This window comes from Hyperolius riggenbachi, chromosome 2 (genome assembly GCF_040937935.1).
Source record: "Hyperolius riggenbachi isolate aHypRig1 chromosome 2, aHypRig1.pri, whole genome shotgun sequence".
NCBI lineage: Eukaryota > Metazoa > Chordata > Amphibia > Anura > Hyperoliidae > Hyperolius > Hyperolius riggenbachi.
In genome coordinates this window covers 538288121-538302426 of record NC_090647.1, presented here as the reverse complement: position 1 = coordinate 538302426, position 14306 = coordinate 538288121, and the positions used below count along the sequence as shown (strand labels likewise).

The following is a 14306-nucleotide window of genomic DNA, read 5'->3' as shown; positions in this document are numbered from 1 at the left end:
GGAAGTAGAGAAGCAAAAAAAGGACAACCCAGCATGCCTTGCAACTTCCTTTGTGTGTACCAAATTTTGTGTGTACCAAATAAGAGTCAGGTAAACTGGGGAATGATCATTTATCAACTAGAAAAATAATTGTGATTTTAACTTTTGGATTGCCTGGTTAGCATCCCTATTACTTGTTTACCAGATAAAAATAAAGAATTGATTTTTGATTTTATGCCTGACTGTTACACTTTAAACAAAATGTAGGATTCTTGTAAGAAAGCTCATGATACAAAACCAATATAAATAAAATATCTTGTTTATTGTTTTTGGCTTAAATAGCATAAAAAATAAATATAAAATTTGCATTCAATATCAATATTCTTTAATCTGAATATCACATTACATTGCACAGGATAGCTTCATATATAAAGACATATTCAATATACTTTGATTATCTATATATATAAAATCGGATGTATGTGTGTGTGTGTGTGTGTGTGTATGTGTGTGTGTGTGTGTGTATGTGCCGCGATCACGCAAAAACGGCTTGACCGATTTGAACAAAACTTGGTATGCAGATCCCTTACTACCTGGGATGATACGTTCTGGGGGTCTCGCGTCCCCCCTGCACACCTGGGCGGAGCTACAAACAGCAAATCAGATTCCACCCATTCATGTCAATGGAAAAAATGTAAAAGGCTGCCATTCTCACAGTAATCAAGCCAGAGTCCCCACACTTGGCACAGTTGGTCACTTGGTGACCGAGGTTACAATTCCAGGAAAAGTGGGCGGAGCATAAAACAGCCAATCCAATTTCAGCCATTCTTTTTAAATGGGAAAATCTCAACTGCAGCCATTCTTACACTCGCAGGGTTTTCAAACTTGGCACACTTGGTCACTGGGTGACTGGGATTAATATTCAGGAAAGTGGGTGGAGCCTACAACAGCCAATCAAAATTCACCTATTGATTTTCAAGGGGAATATTTAAACTGCTGCTATTCTTACACTTTTTAATGGCAGAGACTTCAAACTTGCTACAGTCGGTCATTGGGTGACTGGGGTCCAAATTCACTAAAGGGGCGGGGCCACATACAGCCAATCAGATTTCCTTGGTGGATAAATTGCTTCCATTTACACAAATTTGATGTCAGGAACCTGACAGCTCACAAACATGGTCATTGAGTGACTGTGCGTCAAGGTTACAAAAAAGTGGGCGGAGCCAAAACAGCTTTTACAGGGAAAATATAAACTGCAGCCATTCTTACACCGTTAATGGCAGGGTTCTCAAACTTTGCACAGTTGGTCATTGGGTGACAGATTAAGATTTTGGAAGGTGGGTGGAGCCTACAACAGCCAATAAAAATTCACCTTTTGATTTTCAAAGGGAATATTTCATCTGCTACCATTCTTTTATACTGGTAATAGCAGATGCCTCAAACCTGGTACAGTTGGTCACTGGGTGACTAGGGTCCAAATTCAGGAAGGGGGCAGAGCCACAAACAGCCAGATTTGTTTATTTTTCAATGGGTATATAGAAAGTATTGATACCAAGGACCCCAAAGCTGATAAACTTGATAATTGAGTGACTGTATGTCAAGGTTAGAAAAAGTGGGCAGTGCCAACAACTTTATTTTTTACATTGCAGGGTTCCCAAACTTTACACAATTGGCCACTGTGTGACTGGGATGAATATTCAGAAATGTGGGTGGAGCCTACAACAGCCAATCAAAATGTACCTATTGATTTTCAAGGGGAATATTCACATTGCTACCATTCTTACACTGTTAGTGGCATAGGCCTCAAACCTGATACAGTCAGTCATTGGGTGACTGGGGTCCAAATTCATTAAAGGGGTGGAGCCACAAACAGCCAATCAGATTTGTTAGATTGATTTCAGCCATTCTGCTATTGGCAGGGTTCTCAAACGTGACACAGTTGGCCACTGGGTGACTGGGACTAATATTCAGAAAAGTGGGTGGAGCCTACAGCAGCCATTTAAAATTCACCTTTTGATTTTCAAGGGGAATATTTACATTGCTGCCATTCATGCACTCTTAATAGCAGAGGCCTAACATCTGCTACAGTCAGTCACTGGGAGACTGGGGTTTAAATTCTGAAGGGAGCGGGCCAAAAACAGCCAATCAGATTTGTTTAATTTCAATGGTAAAATGCAACTTATTGATGCCAAAGACCCCAAAGCTCATAAACTTGGTCATTAAGTGACTGTATGTCAAGGTTAGAAATAGTGGGCGGAGCCAAAAACAACTAACTTTTTACATGGGGAAATGTAAACTGCAGCTTTTCTTACACTGTTAATGGCAGGGTTCTCAAACTTCACACAGTTGGTCACTGGGTGACTAGGATTAATATTTGGAAATGTAGGTGGAGCCTACAACAGCCAATCAAAATTCACCTATCGATTTTCAAGGGGAATATTGAAACTGCGGCCATTCTCACACTGTTAATAGCAGAGGCCTCAAACCTGCTACAGTCGGTCGTTAAGTGTTTGGGGTTCGAATTCAGTAAAGGGGCGGAGCCAAAAACAGCCAGATTTCTTTGCTGGATAAACTGCTTCATTAGCACAATTTTGATGCCAGGAACCCAAAAGCTCACAAACTTGGTCATTGAGTAGTGACTGTGTGTCAAGGTTACAAAAAGTGGGTGGAGTTAAAAACAGATTTTTTTGGGAAATTGTAAACTGCAGCCCTTCTTCACTGTTAATGGCAGGGTTCTCAAACTTAGCATAGCTGGTTACTGGGTGACTGGGATTAATATTCAGAAAAGTGGGTGGAGCCTAAACATGCCAATCAAAAATCACATGTCACTTTTCAAGGAGAATATTAAAATTGCTGCCATTCTTGCACTGTTAATGGCACAAGCCTCAAACCTGGTACAGTTGGTCATTGGGTCACTGGGGTTCAAATTCAGAAAAGGGGACAGAGCCACAAACAGTGAATCAGATTTGTTTCATTTCATGGGAAAATACAAATTATTGATGCCAAGGACCCCAAAACTCACAAACTTGGGCATTGAGTAGTGACTTTGTGTCCAGGTTACAAAAAGTGGGCGGAGCCAAAAACAATTTTCACTGGGAAAGTGTAAACTGCAGCCTTTCTTACACTGTTTATTTCAGGGTTCCCAAACTTTGCCCAGATGGTCACTGAGTGACTGAGATTAATATTCAGGGAAGTGGGTGGAGCCCATAATAGCCAATCAAAATTCACCTGTTGATTTACAAGTGTAATATTTAAATTGCTACCATTTTTACACTGTTAATAGCAGATGCCTCAAACCTGCTACAGTTGGTCATTGGGTGACTGGGGTTCAAATGCTGGAGAGGGGCGGAGCCACAAACAGCCTATCTGATTTGTTTAATTTCTATGGGAATATACAAATTATTGATGCCAAGGACACCAAAGCTCACAAACTTGGTCATTGAGTGTTTGTGTGTTAGGGTTAGAAAGTGGGCGGAGCCAACACCAGTCAAATACATACCCGGGCAACGCCGGGTCATCAGTGGGTGGAGACAAATACAAATTTCACTGGGAAAATGTAAACTGCAGCCATTCTTACACTGTTAAGCGCAGGGTTTTTAAACTTTGCACTGTTGGTCATTGGGTGACTGGGATTAATATTCAGAAAAGTGGGTGGAGCCTACAAAAGTGAATCAAACTTCACCTGTTGCTTTTCAAGGGGAATATTTAATTGCTACCATTCTTGAACTGTTAATGGCACAGGCCTCAAACATGGTACAGTTGGTTATTGGGTGACTGGGGTTCAAATTCAGAAAAGGGGGTGGAGCCACACACAGCCAATCAGATTTGTTTCATTTCAATGCTGATTATTGATACCAAAGACCGCAAAGCTCACAAACTTGGTCATTGAGTGTTTGTGTGTTAGGGTTAGAAAACGTAGGCGGAGCCAACACCAGCCAAATACATACCCGGGCAACGCCGGGCAATCAGCTAGTTACACAATATAAATGCTATGAAAGATCATCTCCAGAAAAAAAAAAAGTTGTGGATAATGTAATAAGGGGATAGACTCCCTTTTGGGTTTTATATCTCTACCCTGTGTCCCCGTCTGTGAGAACTTCCGTGTCTTCCTGTCCCGACAGGAAGTGGGCATTTCTCACTAACAGGGACAGACACAGAGAACAAATACATTTTCTACCTCCCTAGAAAGGGGAGGGGTTACAAACCTCATGCTGTCCCTCACTTCCTGTCTGCAGGACCACTTTGTTCTTCATGAACATTTTAAGATTCTCAGTGGTCTAGGAGACAGGAAGTGAGAGAAAATCTCCCCGGCAGGATCATAGACAGCAGAAGTAACCCAGGTGACATCCATACACCCTTTTCCACCCTTTTTCCTGGAGTTGGCTTTCAACGCATACTCTAATAATTTAATTTCAGTATAACTTTTTAGACATAATGTAAACAAACAGTAATAAGATTTGTTCATGTTTGAGACTGCTAGGTGTGGATGTGCATTTCACAGCACCAAAAGCCAGCTTTATTAGCAGACAGTACAGGCACATGTATAGGGGCTCCACAATTGTGGGGGGTTCATTTGGGCAATGCTGTAAACTTTGGGATTTCCACAGATGGCCTCCTATATGTGTAGCAGAGATGGCCATTGAGACAAAAAAAATGTGACCAGTCAGATGCATTTCTGTTCATTAGGACTGGCTCCATTCCAATTTGCATGAAATTTGCATGCAAGCTGGAGTAATTTTTGTAATGCATGTATTGCCCTCAGCCCTCCCCTCCCAAACACAAAAAAAATATTGGCATTTAAATAATATGTAAGTTTTAAGTGGAAATAACAAAGCGCTTTCTATTCAGTGCAAAAACAGCCCCCCCTTTCTTTATCATTATTATCAAGTAACATTCAAGTATGCAGCTAAAAAAAGAGGTAATTGGTTGTCTCTAACCACGCACAAGCCAACCTAGGAATATGCGGGGGAGGGGCTGGATGCTGCCTCTGGTTCCCCACCACTATTGCTAGTTTTGTTTGTGCAGTCTGGACAACCCCCAGAAATGCTGAAAATATCTGTGGGAAAAAAATTGTTGTGAATTGCGTTTTTGTCTATAGGCCACCTAGTGACTCAACGGCAGTGTATTAGGCTAGTAGGGCGATCAACGCCCTATAAGGTTTATTCAGTAGGTCAGATGGTCAAAGTGCATGATCCAGTGGCATCCAATCAGAATCACTGATCTGAATTGTACATGATCCAGTGGCATCCAATCAGAATCTGAATTGGTTGCTATTGTCTGTTTTTTTGCTCTTTGCACAACTATATCATTTCCTGCAATGCCAGCAGTAGATAAGCTCAGCATATCTCGCAAGCTCTTGAGCAGCATAGATGAAATATCGTTTGATATATATCGTTCCTGTATAGTCCGTACATTGGCACGTAATAATAGAGGTATGTCAGCCATGCCCCGCCTCCGGAGGCTAAAAGTTCCTGTAGGAAGTGCTGATGATGCCCCCGGATGGTGTGAATTTCCCAACTCTGTTCTTGGTGTAAATCCAGATGGCAGCCACAATGACCAAGATCAACAGGAGCGCCCCCAAGAGGACGGCGACGACGATGGTGGCCGTCCGCCAGTTGTTGTTGTTGTTGTTGTTTTCCGAGGTGGTGGTGGAGTTGTAATTTGTCGTTAATGCTGCAATAGAAAAAATACATATTTAGTGGCTCCTTGGAGTCAGACACAACAGTTTTATATTTAAAGCAGAACTCCTAAATGAAAAGCAAGAGTACCAATGATTGGCTCCCTGATAGCAGATTTTCTGTAACTTTGGGTCCTTATAAAAAGTACCCATGACCCACAAGGTTCATAGAGAAGGGTTATCTGTTTGTATTGACCTGAGGAAGCGCGCAGAGACCCGTGAAACGCGTTGTCTAGCTTGTAATTATTTTTTTTTTAACAATAAAGACTCCCTTTTCCATCATTGTGTCATCATAAGAGGTAAGACACCTCTTTATATAACCTCATCTGTATACACCCACCCACTCTACCCATACGTATTGGGCGCCACCCCAACATTCAAATTCCCCTTATAAAAGAAGACCATTAACAGCCTCCTTTTTGAGTTTACACAGAACTTCCTCTTTGCTCTAAAAGATAAGAAGCCATAGGCCTCAATTCACTAAACTTATCTCCTGTCTTTAATAACTCTTCTAGAGTTGTTACCATGGTGATAAGGCATGTAGTATTGAGGAAACATTTTACCTCAGGCAAGCCTAAAGTTAACTCTTCTGTCTTTAAATTAACTCTCCAATCCTTAAAATAACTCCAGAGTTAAAGACAAGCTGTTAATTAGCTGCATGTGAAAATAACTACAGAGGAGGTAAATTAACTACAGAGGAGGTAAATTAACTACAGAGGAGGTAAATTAACTACAGGAGAGGTAACTTAAGGAATGAAGAGGTAAGATAACTCTCTCACGTGTGGAGGTAAGTTTTCTCTTGCCTTATTATCTCTAGCATGATCTTAGTGAATTGAGGCCAGTGGGTTAATACCCTTTGCTTTCAAATTAGTCTATCTGCCGGGGCAGTCAGCTGACACGGGGAGAAATTAAATAACAACTTGTGATTAGTCACAGATGAGAGGCAATTAGACTGGCTAAACTCTCCAGATACATACAGGGTATATTTCTCTTTGTTTTTTCCTTCTGTTCTGTGCAAGAGTTCAGGTCCACTTTAATGGGTATGAATCAAAGTGGGATTTTGTGCGGTGTACACACACCAGGAGCAAACGTTCCAGAATGGGCACTGTTGTCATTTAGAAACCACCCGAAGTCAGGGAACTAAGTAAGCAGCTCGCAACAATGAGATCCACTGCCAATATGGAGAAGGTCAATGAGGAGTAAGTGCAGCGGGGTCAGGGTAGCCAGATTGGTAGATGGGTCACAGTAAGAAACTGAAGGGGAAGAGGTGTAAGGAAGGCTAGTCCAGAGTTAGCACGCCCAAACAAATATGCATGTTTGCGTGATGTTGGGGATGCTGAAGGTGTAATGGTTAAGGGCTCTGCCTCTGACACAGGAGACCAGGGTTCGAATCTCGGCTCTGCCTGTTCAGTAAGCCAGCACCTATGCAGTAGGAGACCTTTGGCAAGTCTCCCTAACACCGCTACTGCCTATTTAGCGCATCCTAGTGGCTGCAGCTCTGGTGCTTTGAGTCTGCCAGGAGAAAAGCGCGATATAAATGTTATTTGTCTTGATTATGGGATAGCAAGGCTGCAGCAAGGGGCAGTCCTCTAGCAACTAGGGGACTGACTGCTGTGTTTAGAATGGGAATAGGAGTGCAGCTAAGGCCAGTCAGGTTCTGGTGGTAGAGGACTGCTAGACAGGTAGGTAGACAGTAGTGTTGGGCGAACATCTAGATGTTCGGGTTCGGGCCGAACAGGCCGAACATGGCCGCGATGTTCGGGTGTTCGACCCGAACTCCGAACATAATGGAAGTCAATGGGGACCCGAACTTTTGTGGTTTGTAAAGCCTCCTTACATGCTACATACCCCAAATTTACAGGGTATGTGCACCTTGGGAGTGGGTACAAGAGGAAAAAAAAATTTAGCAAAAAGAGCTTATAGTTTTTGAGAAAATCGATTTTAAAGTTTCAAAGGGAAAACTGTCTTTTAAATGCGGGAAATGTCTGTTTTCTTTGCACAGGTAACATGCTTTTTGTCGGCATGCAGTCATAAATGTAATACATATAAGAGGTTCCAGGAAAAGGGACCGGTAATGCTAATCCAGCAGCAGCACACGTGATGGAACAGGAGGAGGGTGGCGCAGGAGGAGAAGGCCACGCTTTGAGACACAACAACCCAGGCCTTGCATGAGGACAAGAAGCGTGCGGATAGCATGCTTTGTACCACCATGCAGTCATAAATGTAATAAAGATAAGTGGTTCAATAAACAGGGACCACGCGGCAACGCTAACCCAGCAGCAGCACACGTGATGGAACAGGAGGAGGCGCAGGAGGAGAAGGCCACGCTTTGTGAGACACAACAACCCAGGCCTTGCATGAGGACCAGTGGCGGCTCCAGGAATTTTTTTTAGGGGGTGCTATGCAGGTGCTGGACCAATTTCCGGGGGAGCTGACGACCTGCGGCGCGCGAAGCGCGCCGCGGCAAAAAATGGGTGTGGCTACAACCTGCGGCGCGCGAAAAAATGGGCGTGGTCATGACCGGATGAGGGCGGGGCTAACTGTAATTTAAAGTGAACCCAGGGTGAGAGTGATATGGTGGCTGCCATATTTATTTCCTTTTAAACAATACTAGTTGCCTGGCAGCCCTGCTGATCTATTTGGCTGTAGTAGTGAACTGAATTACACCAGAAACAAGCCATGCAGCTAATCTTGTCAGTTCTGACAATATTGTCAGAAACCCCTGACCTGCTGCATGCTTGTTCAGGGTCTATGGTTGAAAGAATAAGAGGCAGAGGACCAGCACGGCAGCCAGGCAACTGGTATTGCTTAAAGGGAGATAAATATGGCAGCCTCAATATTATTCTCACCTCGGGTTCCCTTTAAAAGTGCAACGCAAAGACAGAGGGCCCAAGTTTTGGTGACCCTTTTCCCAGAAAATTCACATAATTGTGCAGGTTTTCTCAAGAAAATACACGTAATGTGAGCAGATTTTAACAAAAAACACGTCCAATGACCCCAATATGCACAATCAGTAGCAGATATGACCCCAATATGCACAATCGGTAGCAGATATGGCCCCAATATGCACAATCGGTAGCAGATATGGTCCCAATATGCACAATCGGTGGCAGATATGGTCCCAATATGCACAATCGGTGGCAGATATGGTCCCAATATGCACAATCGGTGGCAGATATGGTCCCAATATGCACAATCGGTGGCAGATATGGTCCCAATATGCACAATCGGTGGCAGATATGGTCCCAATATGCACAATCGGTGGCAGATATGGTCCCAATATGCACAATCGGTGGCAGATATGGTCCCAATATGCACAATCGGTGGCAGATATGGTCCCAATATGCACAATCGGTGGCAGATATGGTCCCAATATGCACTATCGGTGGCAGATATGGTCCCAATATGCACTATCGGTGGCAGATATGGTCCCAATATGCACAATCGGTGGCAGATATGGTCCCAATATGCACAATCGGTGGCAGATATGGTCCCAATATGCACAATCGTTATCAGATATGGCCCCCATATGCACAATCGGTAGCAGATATGACCCCAATATGCACAATCGGTAGCAGATATGACCCCAATATGCACAATCGGTAGCAGATATGACCCCAATATGCACAATCGGTAGCAGATATGACCCCAATATGCACAATCGGTAGCAGATATGACCCCAATATGCACAATCCGTAGCAGATATGACCCCAATATGCACAATCCGTAGCAGAAATGACCCCAATATGCACAATCCGTAGCAGAAATGACCCCAATATGCACAATCCGTAGCAGATATGACCCCAATATGCACAATCCGTAGCAGATATGACCCCAATATGCACAATCAGCATCACCTGAAAAAGAAAAGAAAAACCCATTTACTCACCTACAGCCAGAAGACCTACTTTCCCGACCTCCTGTCCCGAGTCCCGACCTCCTTGTGGCGCGCAGCGCCCGCGCGCCCACGATCCTCTTCCTTCCCGACGTCACGACGAGACTTCCTGCCTGCATGCAGAGAGCAGGGCTACGGGAAAATGGCCGCCCGAAGTCTGCAGAACAGGGCTCCGGGCGGCCATCTTACCGTAGCCCTGCCTGCTGCTCCGTGCTGCAGCTGTGTGAACTGACTTGGCGTCTTTTAGACGCCTGAAGTCAGTTCACTCCAGGGGGTGCTTTGGGGGTGCTTAGACAATTCTAGGGGGTGCTCGAGCACCCCCTTGCACCCCCCTGGCGCCGCCCCTGATGAGGACAAAAAGCGTGCGGATAGCATGCTTTGTACCGCCATGTAGTCATAAATGTAATAAAGATAAGAGGTTCAATAAACAGGGACCACGCGGCAACGCTAACCCAGCAGGAGCAGCAGCAGCAGCACACGTGATGGAACAGGAGGAGGCGCAGGAGGAGAAGGCCACGCTTTGTGAGACACAACAACCCAGGCCTTGCATGAGGACAAAAAGCGTGCGGATAGCATGCTTTGTACCGCCATGTAGTCATAAATGTAATAAAGATAAGAGGTTCAATAAACAGGGACCACGCGGCAACGCTAACCCAGCAGCAGCAGCAGCAGCAGCACACGTGATGGAACAGGAGGAGGCGCAGGAGGAGAAGGCCACGCTTTGTGAGACACAACAACCCAGGCCTTGCATGAGGACAAAAAGCGTGCGGATAGCATGCTTTGTACCGCCATGTAGTCATAAATGTAATAAAGATAAGAGGTTCAATAAACAGGGACCACGCGGCAACGCTAACCCAGCAGCAGCAGCAGCAGCAGCACACGTGATGGAACAGGAGGAGGCGCAGGAGGAGAAGGCCACGCTTTGTGAGACACAACAACCCAGGCCTTGCATGAGGACAAAAAGCGTGCGGATAGCATGCTTTGTACCGCCATGTAGTCATAAATGTAATAAAGATAAGAGGTTCCATAAACAGGGACCGGCAACGGTAACCCAGCAGCAGCAGCAGCAGCAGCAGCACACGTGATGGAACAGGAGGAGGCGCAGGAGGAGAAGGCCACGCTTTGTGAGACACAACAACCCAGGCCTTGCATGAGGACAAAAAGCGTGCGGATATAGCAGCAATGCTTTTTGCCGCCATGCAGTCATAAATGTAATACAGATGAGAGGTTCAATAAACAGGGACCGGAAACGCTAAACCATCCCAGATGTTCATCGGTCATGTTACTTGGTTGGGGTCCAGGAGTGTTGCGTAGTCGTTTCCAATCCAGGATTGATTCATTTTAATTTGAGTCAGACGGTCTGCATTTTCTGTGGAGAGGCGGATACGCCGATCTGTGATGATGCCTCCGGCAGCACTGAAACAGCGTTCCGACATAACGCTGGCTGCCGGGCAAGCCAGCACCTCTATTGCGTACATTGCCAGTTCGTGCCAGGTGTCTAGCTTCATGCCCGGTTTCAGGTCCAGCGGTGCCAGCCACAAATCCGTCTGTTCCTTTATTCCCCTCCAAATTTCCTCCCCTGTGTGCTGCTTATCCCCAAGGCAGATCAGATTCAGCAACGCTTGCTGACGCATGCCAACAGCTGTGCTGCACTGCTTCCACGATCCTACTGCTGCTGGTGCTGGGTTAGCATTTCCGGATGAGGTACAGCTTTGAGATGCGTTGGAGGAGAAGGAGTCAGAGAGGTAGGTGCTGCTGTTGTTATCCAGCTGTTTGTGGCGTGGGCAACACCCGCGCCGTAGCAGGTGAGGAATCGCTGCCAGGCTCTACAAGGTTCACCCAGTGCGCGGTAAGGGAGATGTATCGACCCTGGCCGAACGCACTCGTCCAGGTGTCAGTGGTGAGGTGAACCTTGCAGGCAACGGCATTCTTCAAGCTTCGGGTTATTTAGCTGACCACGTGCTCATGCAACTCAGGCACTGCAGAGCGCGCAAAGTGGTAGCGGCTGGGAACCACGTAACGTGGGATGGCCACTGACATCATGCCCTTGAAGCTGTTTGTCTCCACCACTCGATATGGCAGCATTTCGCAGGCCAGAAGCTTGGCTATGCTGGCTGGCTGTTACTGCCACGGCCCGGGGGTCATTTGCTGGCAATTTCCTCTTGTGCTCAAACATCTCAGAGACAGACAACTCAACCGTAGCGCTGCACACCGAAGGGCTGTTGGTTGTTGTGTTTGATGAACACTGGGAGACCTCAAGAGCACTAGTCCGGAAAGTGACAGTGTCAGCATCGTCTGATGTTTGTGAATGTTGTGAACCACGCAATGGCTGGGCTACTGCTGCTGCTGAGGCGGGTCTGGTGGTGAGTCTGGTGAACCCAAGAAAGGCAGTGTTGCTGGTGGTACCCTGTCCTGCCGCGTTTGCCCACAGAGTGGGATGTTTGGATAGAATGTGGCGGCTCATGCTGGTGGTGGAGAGGTTGTTAATACTTTTCCCCCTGCTCAGGCGGGTCTTGCACACCTTGCAAATCGCCATGGTAACATCCTCAGTGCAGTCTTCAAAGAAAGCCTAGACTTTAACTGGCTGAGGACTCGGACCTCGTGCGTGATGTGCTGGTGCTGCTTAACCCACTGCTGGACGCTTGAGAGGTCATCCAAGTAATTATCTGGTCCTGCTCTTTTGGATCTGTGAGGGTTGTTGTCCTGGACAACATGGGCAGTATTGAGTGGGTTTTCTTGGGTGCTCCCCTGTGGCCTGTACGTGAACCGTCAGGGGAAACACCTCTTCCCTTGCCCCTCCCTCTTTCACCGGATTTCTTCCTCATTTCACTTATCCTTAAAGTACACGCTGACTGGCAGCAGTACAGTGGCAGTACAGAAATGCTATACAGTGGTGGGTGAGCGGTGTACCACTATTGTCAGCAGTGACACAGAGCACAATGCTATACAGTGGCGGGTGAGCGGTGTACTACTGTTCCCAGCAGACACAGAGTGGAAGTAAACACAATGCTATATAGTGTGGCTGAGCCGTGTACACAGAGTGGCATTAAACACAATGCTATATAGTCTGCTATATAGTCACCCCGAACAGGGTGATGTTCTGCAGAACCCGAACAGTGGCAAACACTGTTCGCCCAACACTACTGGGAGGGAACGCAGATTTTAGTACCTAAACACACGATACAACATGTTTTCCGGGGTCGGACTCTGAGGCACATACAGATGGTCCCGATCATCATCCTCATCATACAACTCTTCTCCTGAGTCTGACCCACCCACCACCTCTGCCACCCCAACATCCCCAGACACAGACCCCTCATCGTCCTCAACATTAACTTGGGATGCTGGCCTGAGCCAGACCTCCTCCTCCACATCAGGCCCCACCATCTCCTCAATGGCAGCCCTCATTAATCGCTCTGGCGACGGACTGATGGACACAACGTTCTCCTCCGGGGAGGGCTGCTGCTGACCACTGGCTGCTGGGGTGGATGTTATAGCTTGCGTGGGGCGTTGGCTGTTGCTGTTGTTGGGAGTGCTGCTCACAGCGGAGGTCTCTGGGGAACTCATGTTGAGCTCATATAGTGGTTGACGGTGAGTGGAGTATTACTGATCCCAGCAATATACACACTGACTGGCAGAGTACGCAATGCTATATAGTGTGGCTGAGCGGTGTACACAGAGTGGCAGTAAACACAATGCTATATAGTCTGGCTGAGCGAGCGGTGTACTACTGTTCCCAGCAGAATCAGAGTGGCAGTAAACAATGGTATATAGTCTGGCTGAGCGGTGTACACAGAGTGTCAGTAAACAATGGTATATAGTCTGGCTGAGCGAGCGGTGTACTACTGTTCCCAGCAGAATCAGAGTGGCAGTAAACAATGGTATATAGTCTGGCTGAGCGGTGTACACAGAGTGTCAGTAAACAATGGTATATAGTCTGGCTGAGCGGTGTACACACAATGCTATATAGTCTGCTATATAGTGTCAGTAAACAATGGTATATAGTCTGGCTGAGCGAGCGGTGTACTACTGTTCCCAGCAGAATCAGAGTGGCAGTAAACAATGGTATATAGTCTGGCTGAGCGGTGTACACAGAGTGTCAGTAAACAATGGTATATAGTCTGGCTGAGCGGTGTACACAGAGTGTCAGTAAACAATGGTATATAGTCTGGCTGAGCGGTGTACACAGAGTGTCAGTAAACAATGGTATATAGTCTGGCTGAGCGGTGTACACAGAGTGGCAGTAAACACAATGCTATATACTCTGGCTGAGTGAGCGGTGTACTACTGTTCCCAGCAGACACAGAACAGTAAACAGAATGCTATATAGTGTGGCTGAGCGAGCGGTGTACCACTATTCCCAGCAGACACAGAACAGTAAACAGAATGCTATATAGTGTGGCTGAGCGAGCGGTGTACCACTATTCCCAGCAGACACAGAACAGTAAACAGAATGCTATATAGTGTGGCTGAGCGAGCGGTGTACCACTATTCCCAGCAGACACAGAACAGTGAACAGAATGCTATATAGTGTGGCTGAGCGAGCGGTGTACCACTATTCCCAGCAGACACAGAACAGTGAACAGAATGCTATATAGTGTGGCTGAGCGAGCGGTGTACCACTATTCCCAGCAGACACAGAACAGTGAACAGAATGCTATATAGTGTGGATGAGCGAGCGGTGTACCACTATTCCCAGCAGACACAGAACAGTAAACAGAATGCTATATAGTGTGGCTGAGCGAGCGGTGTACC

At 46.2% G+C, this 14306-nt stretch overlaps 1 protein-coding gene across 2 annotated transcripts in view; it reads right to left on the bottom strand.

Annotated features, from left to right (window-relative positions):
* Positions 1-300: 300 nt before the first annotated feature.
* The window catches only part of LOC137547292 (pneumococcal serine-rich repeat protein-like), a 106738-nt gene continuing 92732 nt past the window's right edge, over positions 301-14306 (bottom strand). For both annotated transcript variants that reach the window (XM_068270719.1, XM_068270720.1), the window contains one exon: positions 301-5652. In XM_068270719.1, coding sequence (XP_068126820.1) covers positions 5441-5652 — 212 coding nt within the window. In that variant the 3' untranslated portion in view covers positions 301-5440. The remainder of the gene's footprint in view (positions 5653-14306) is intronic.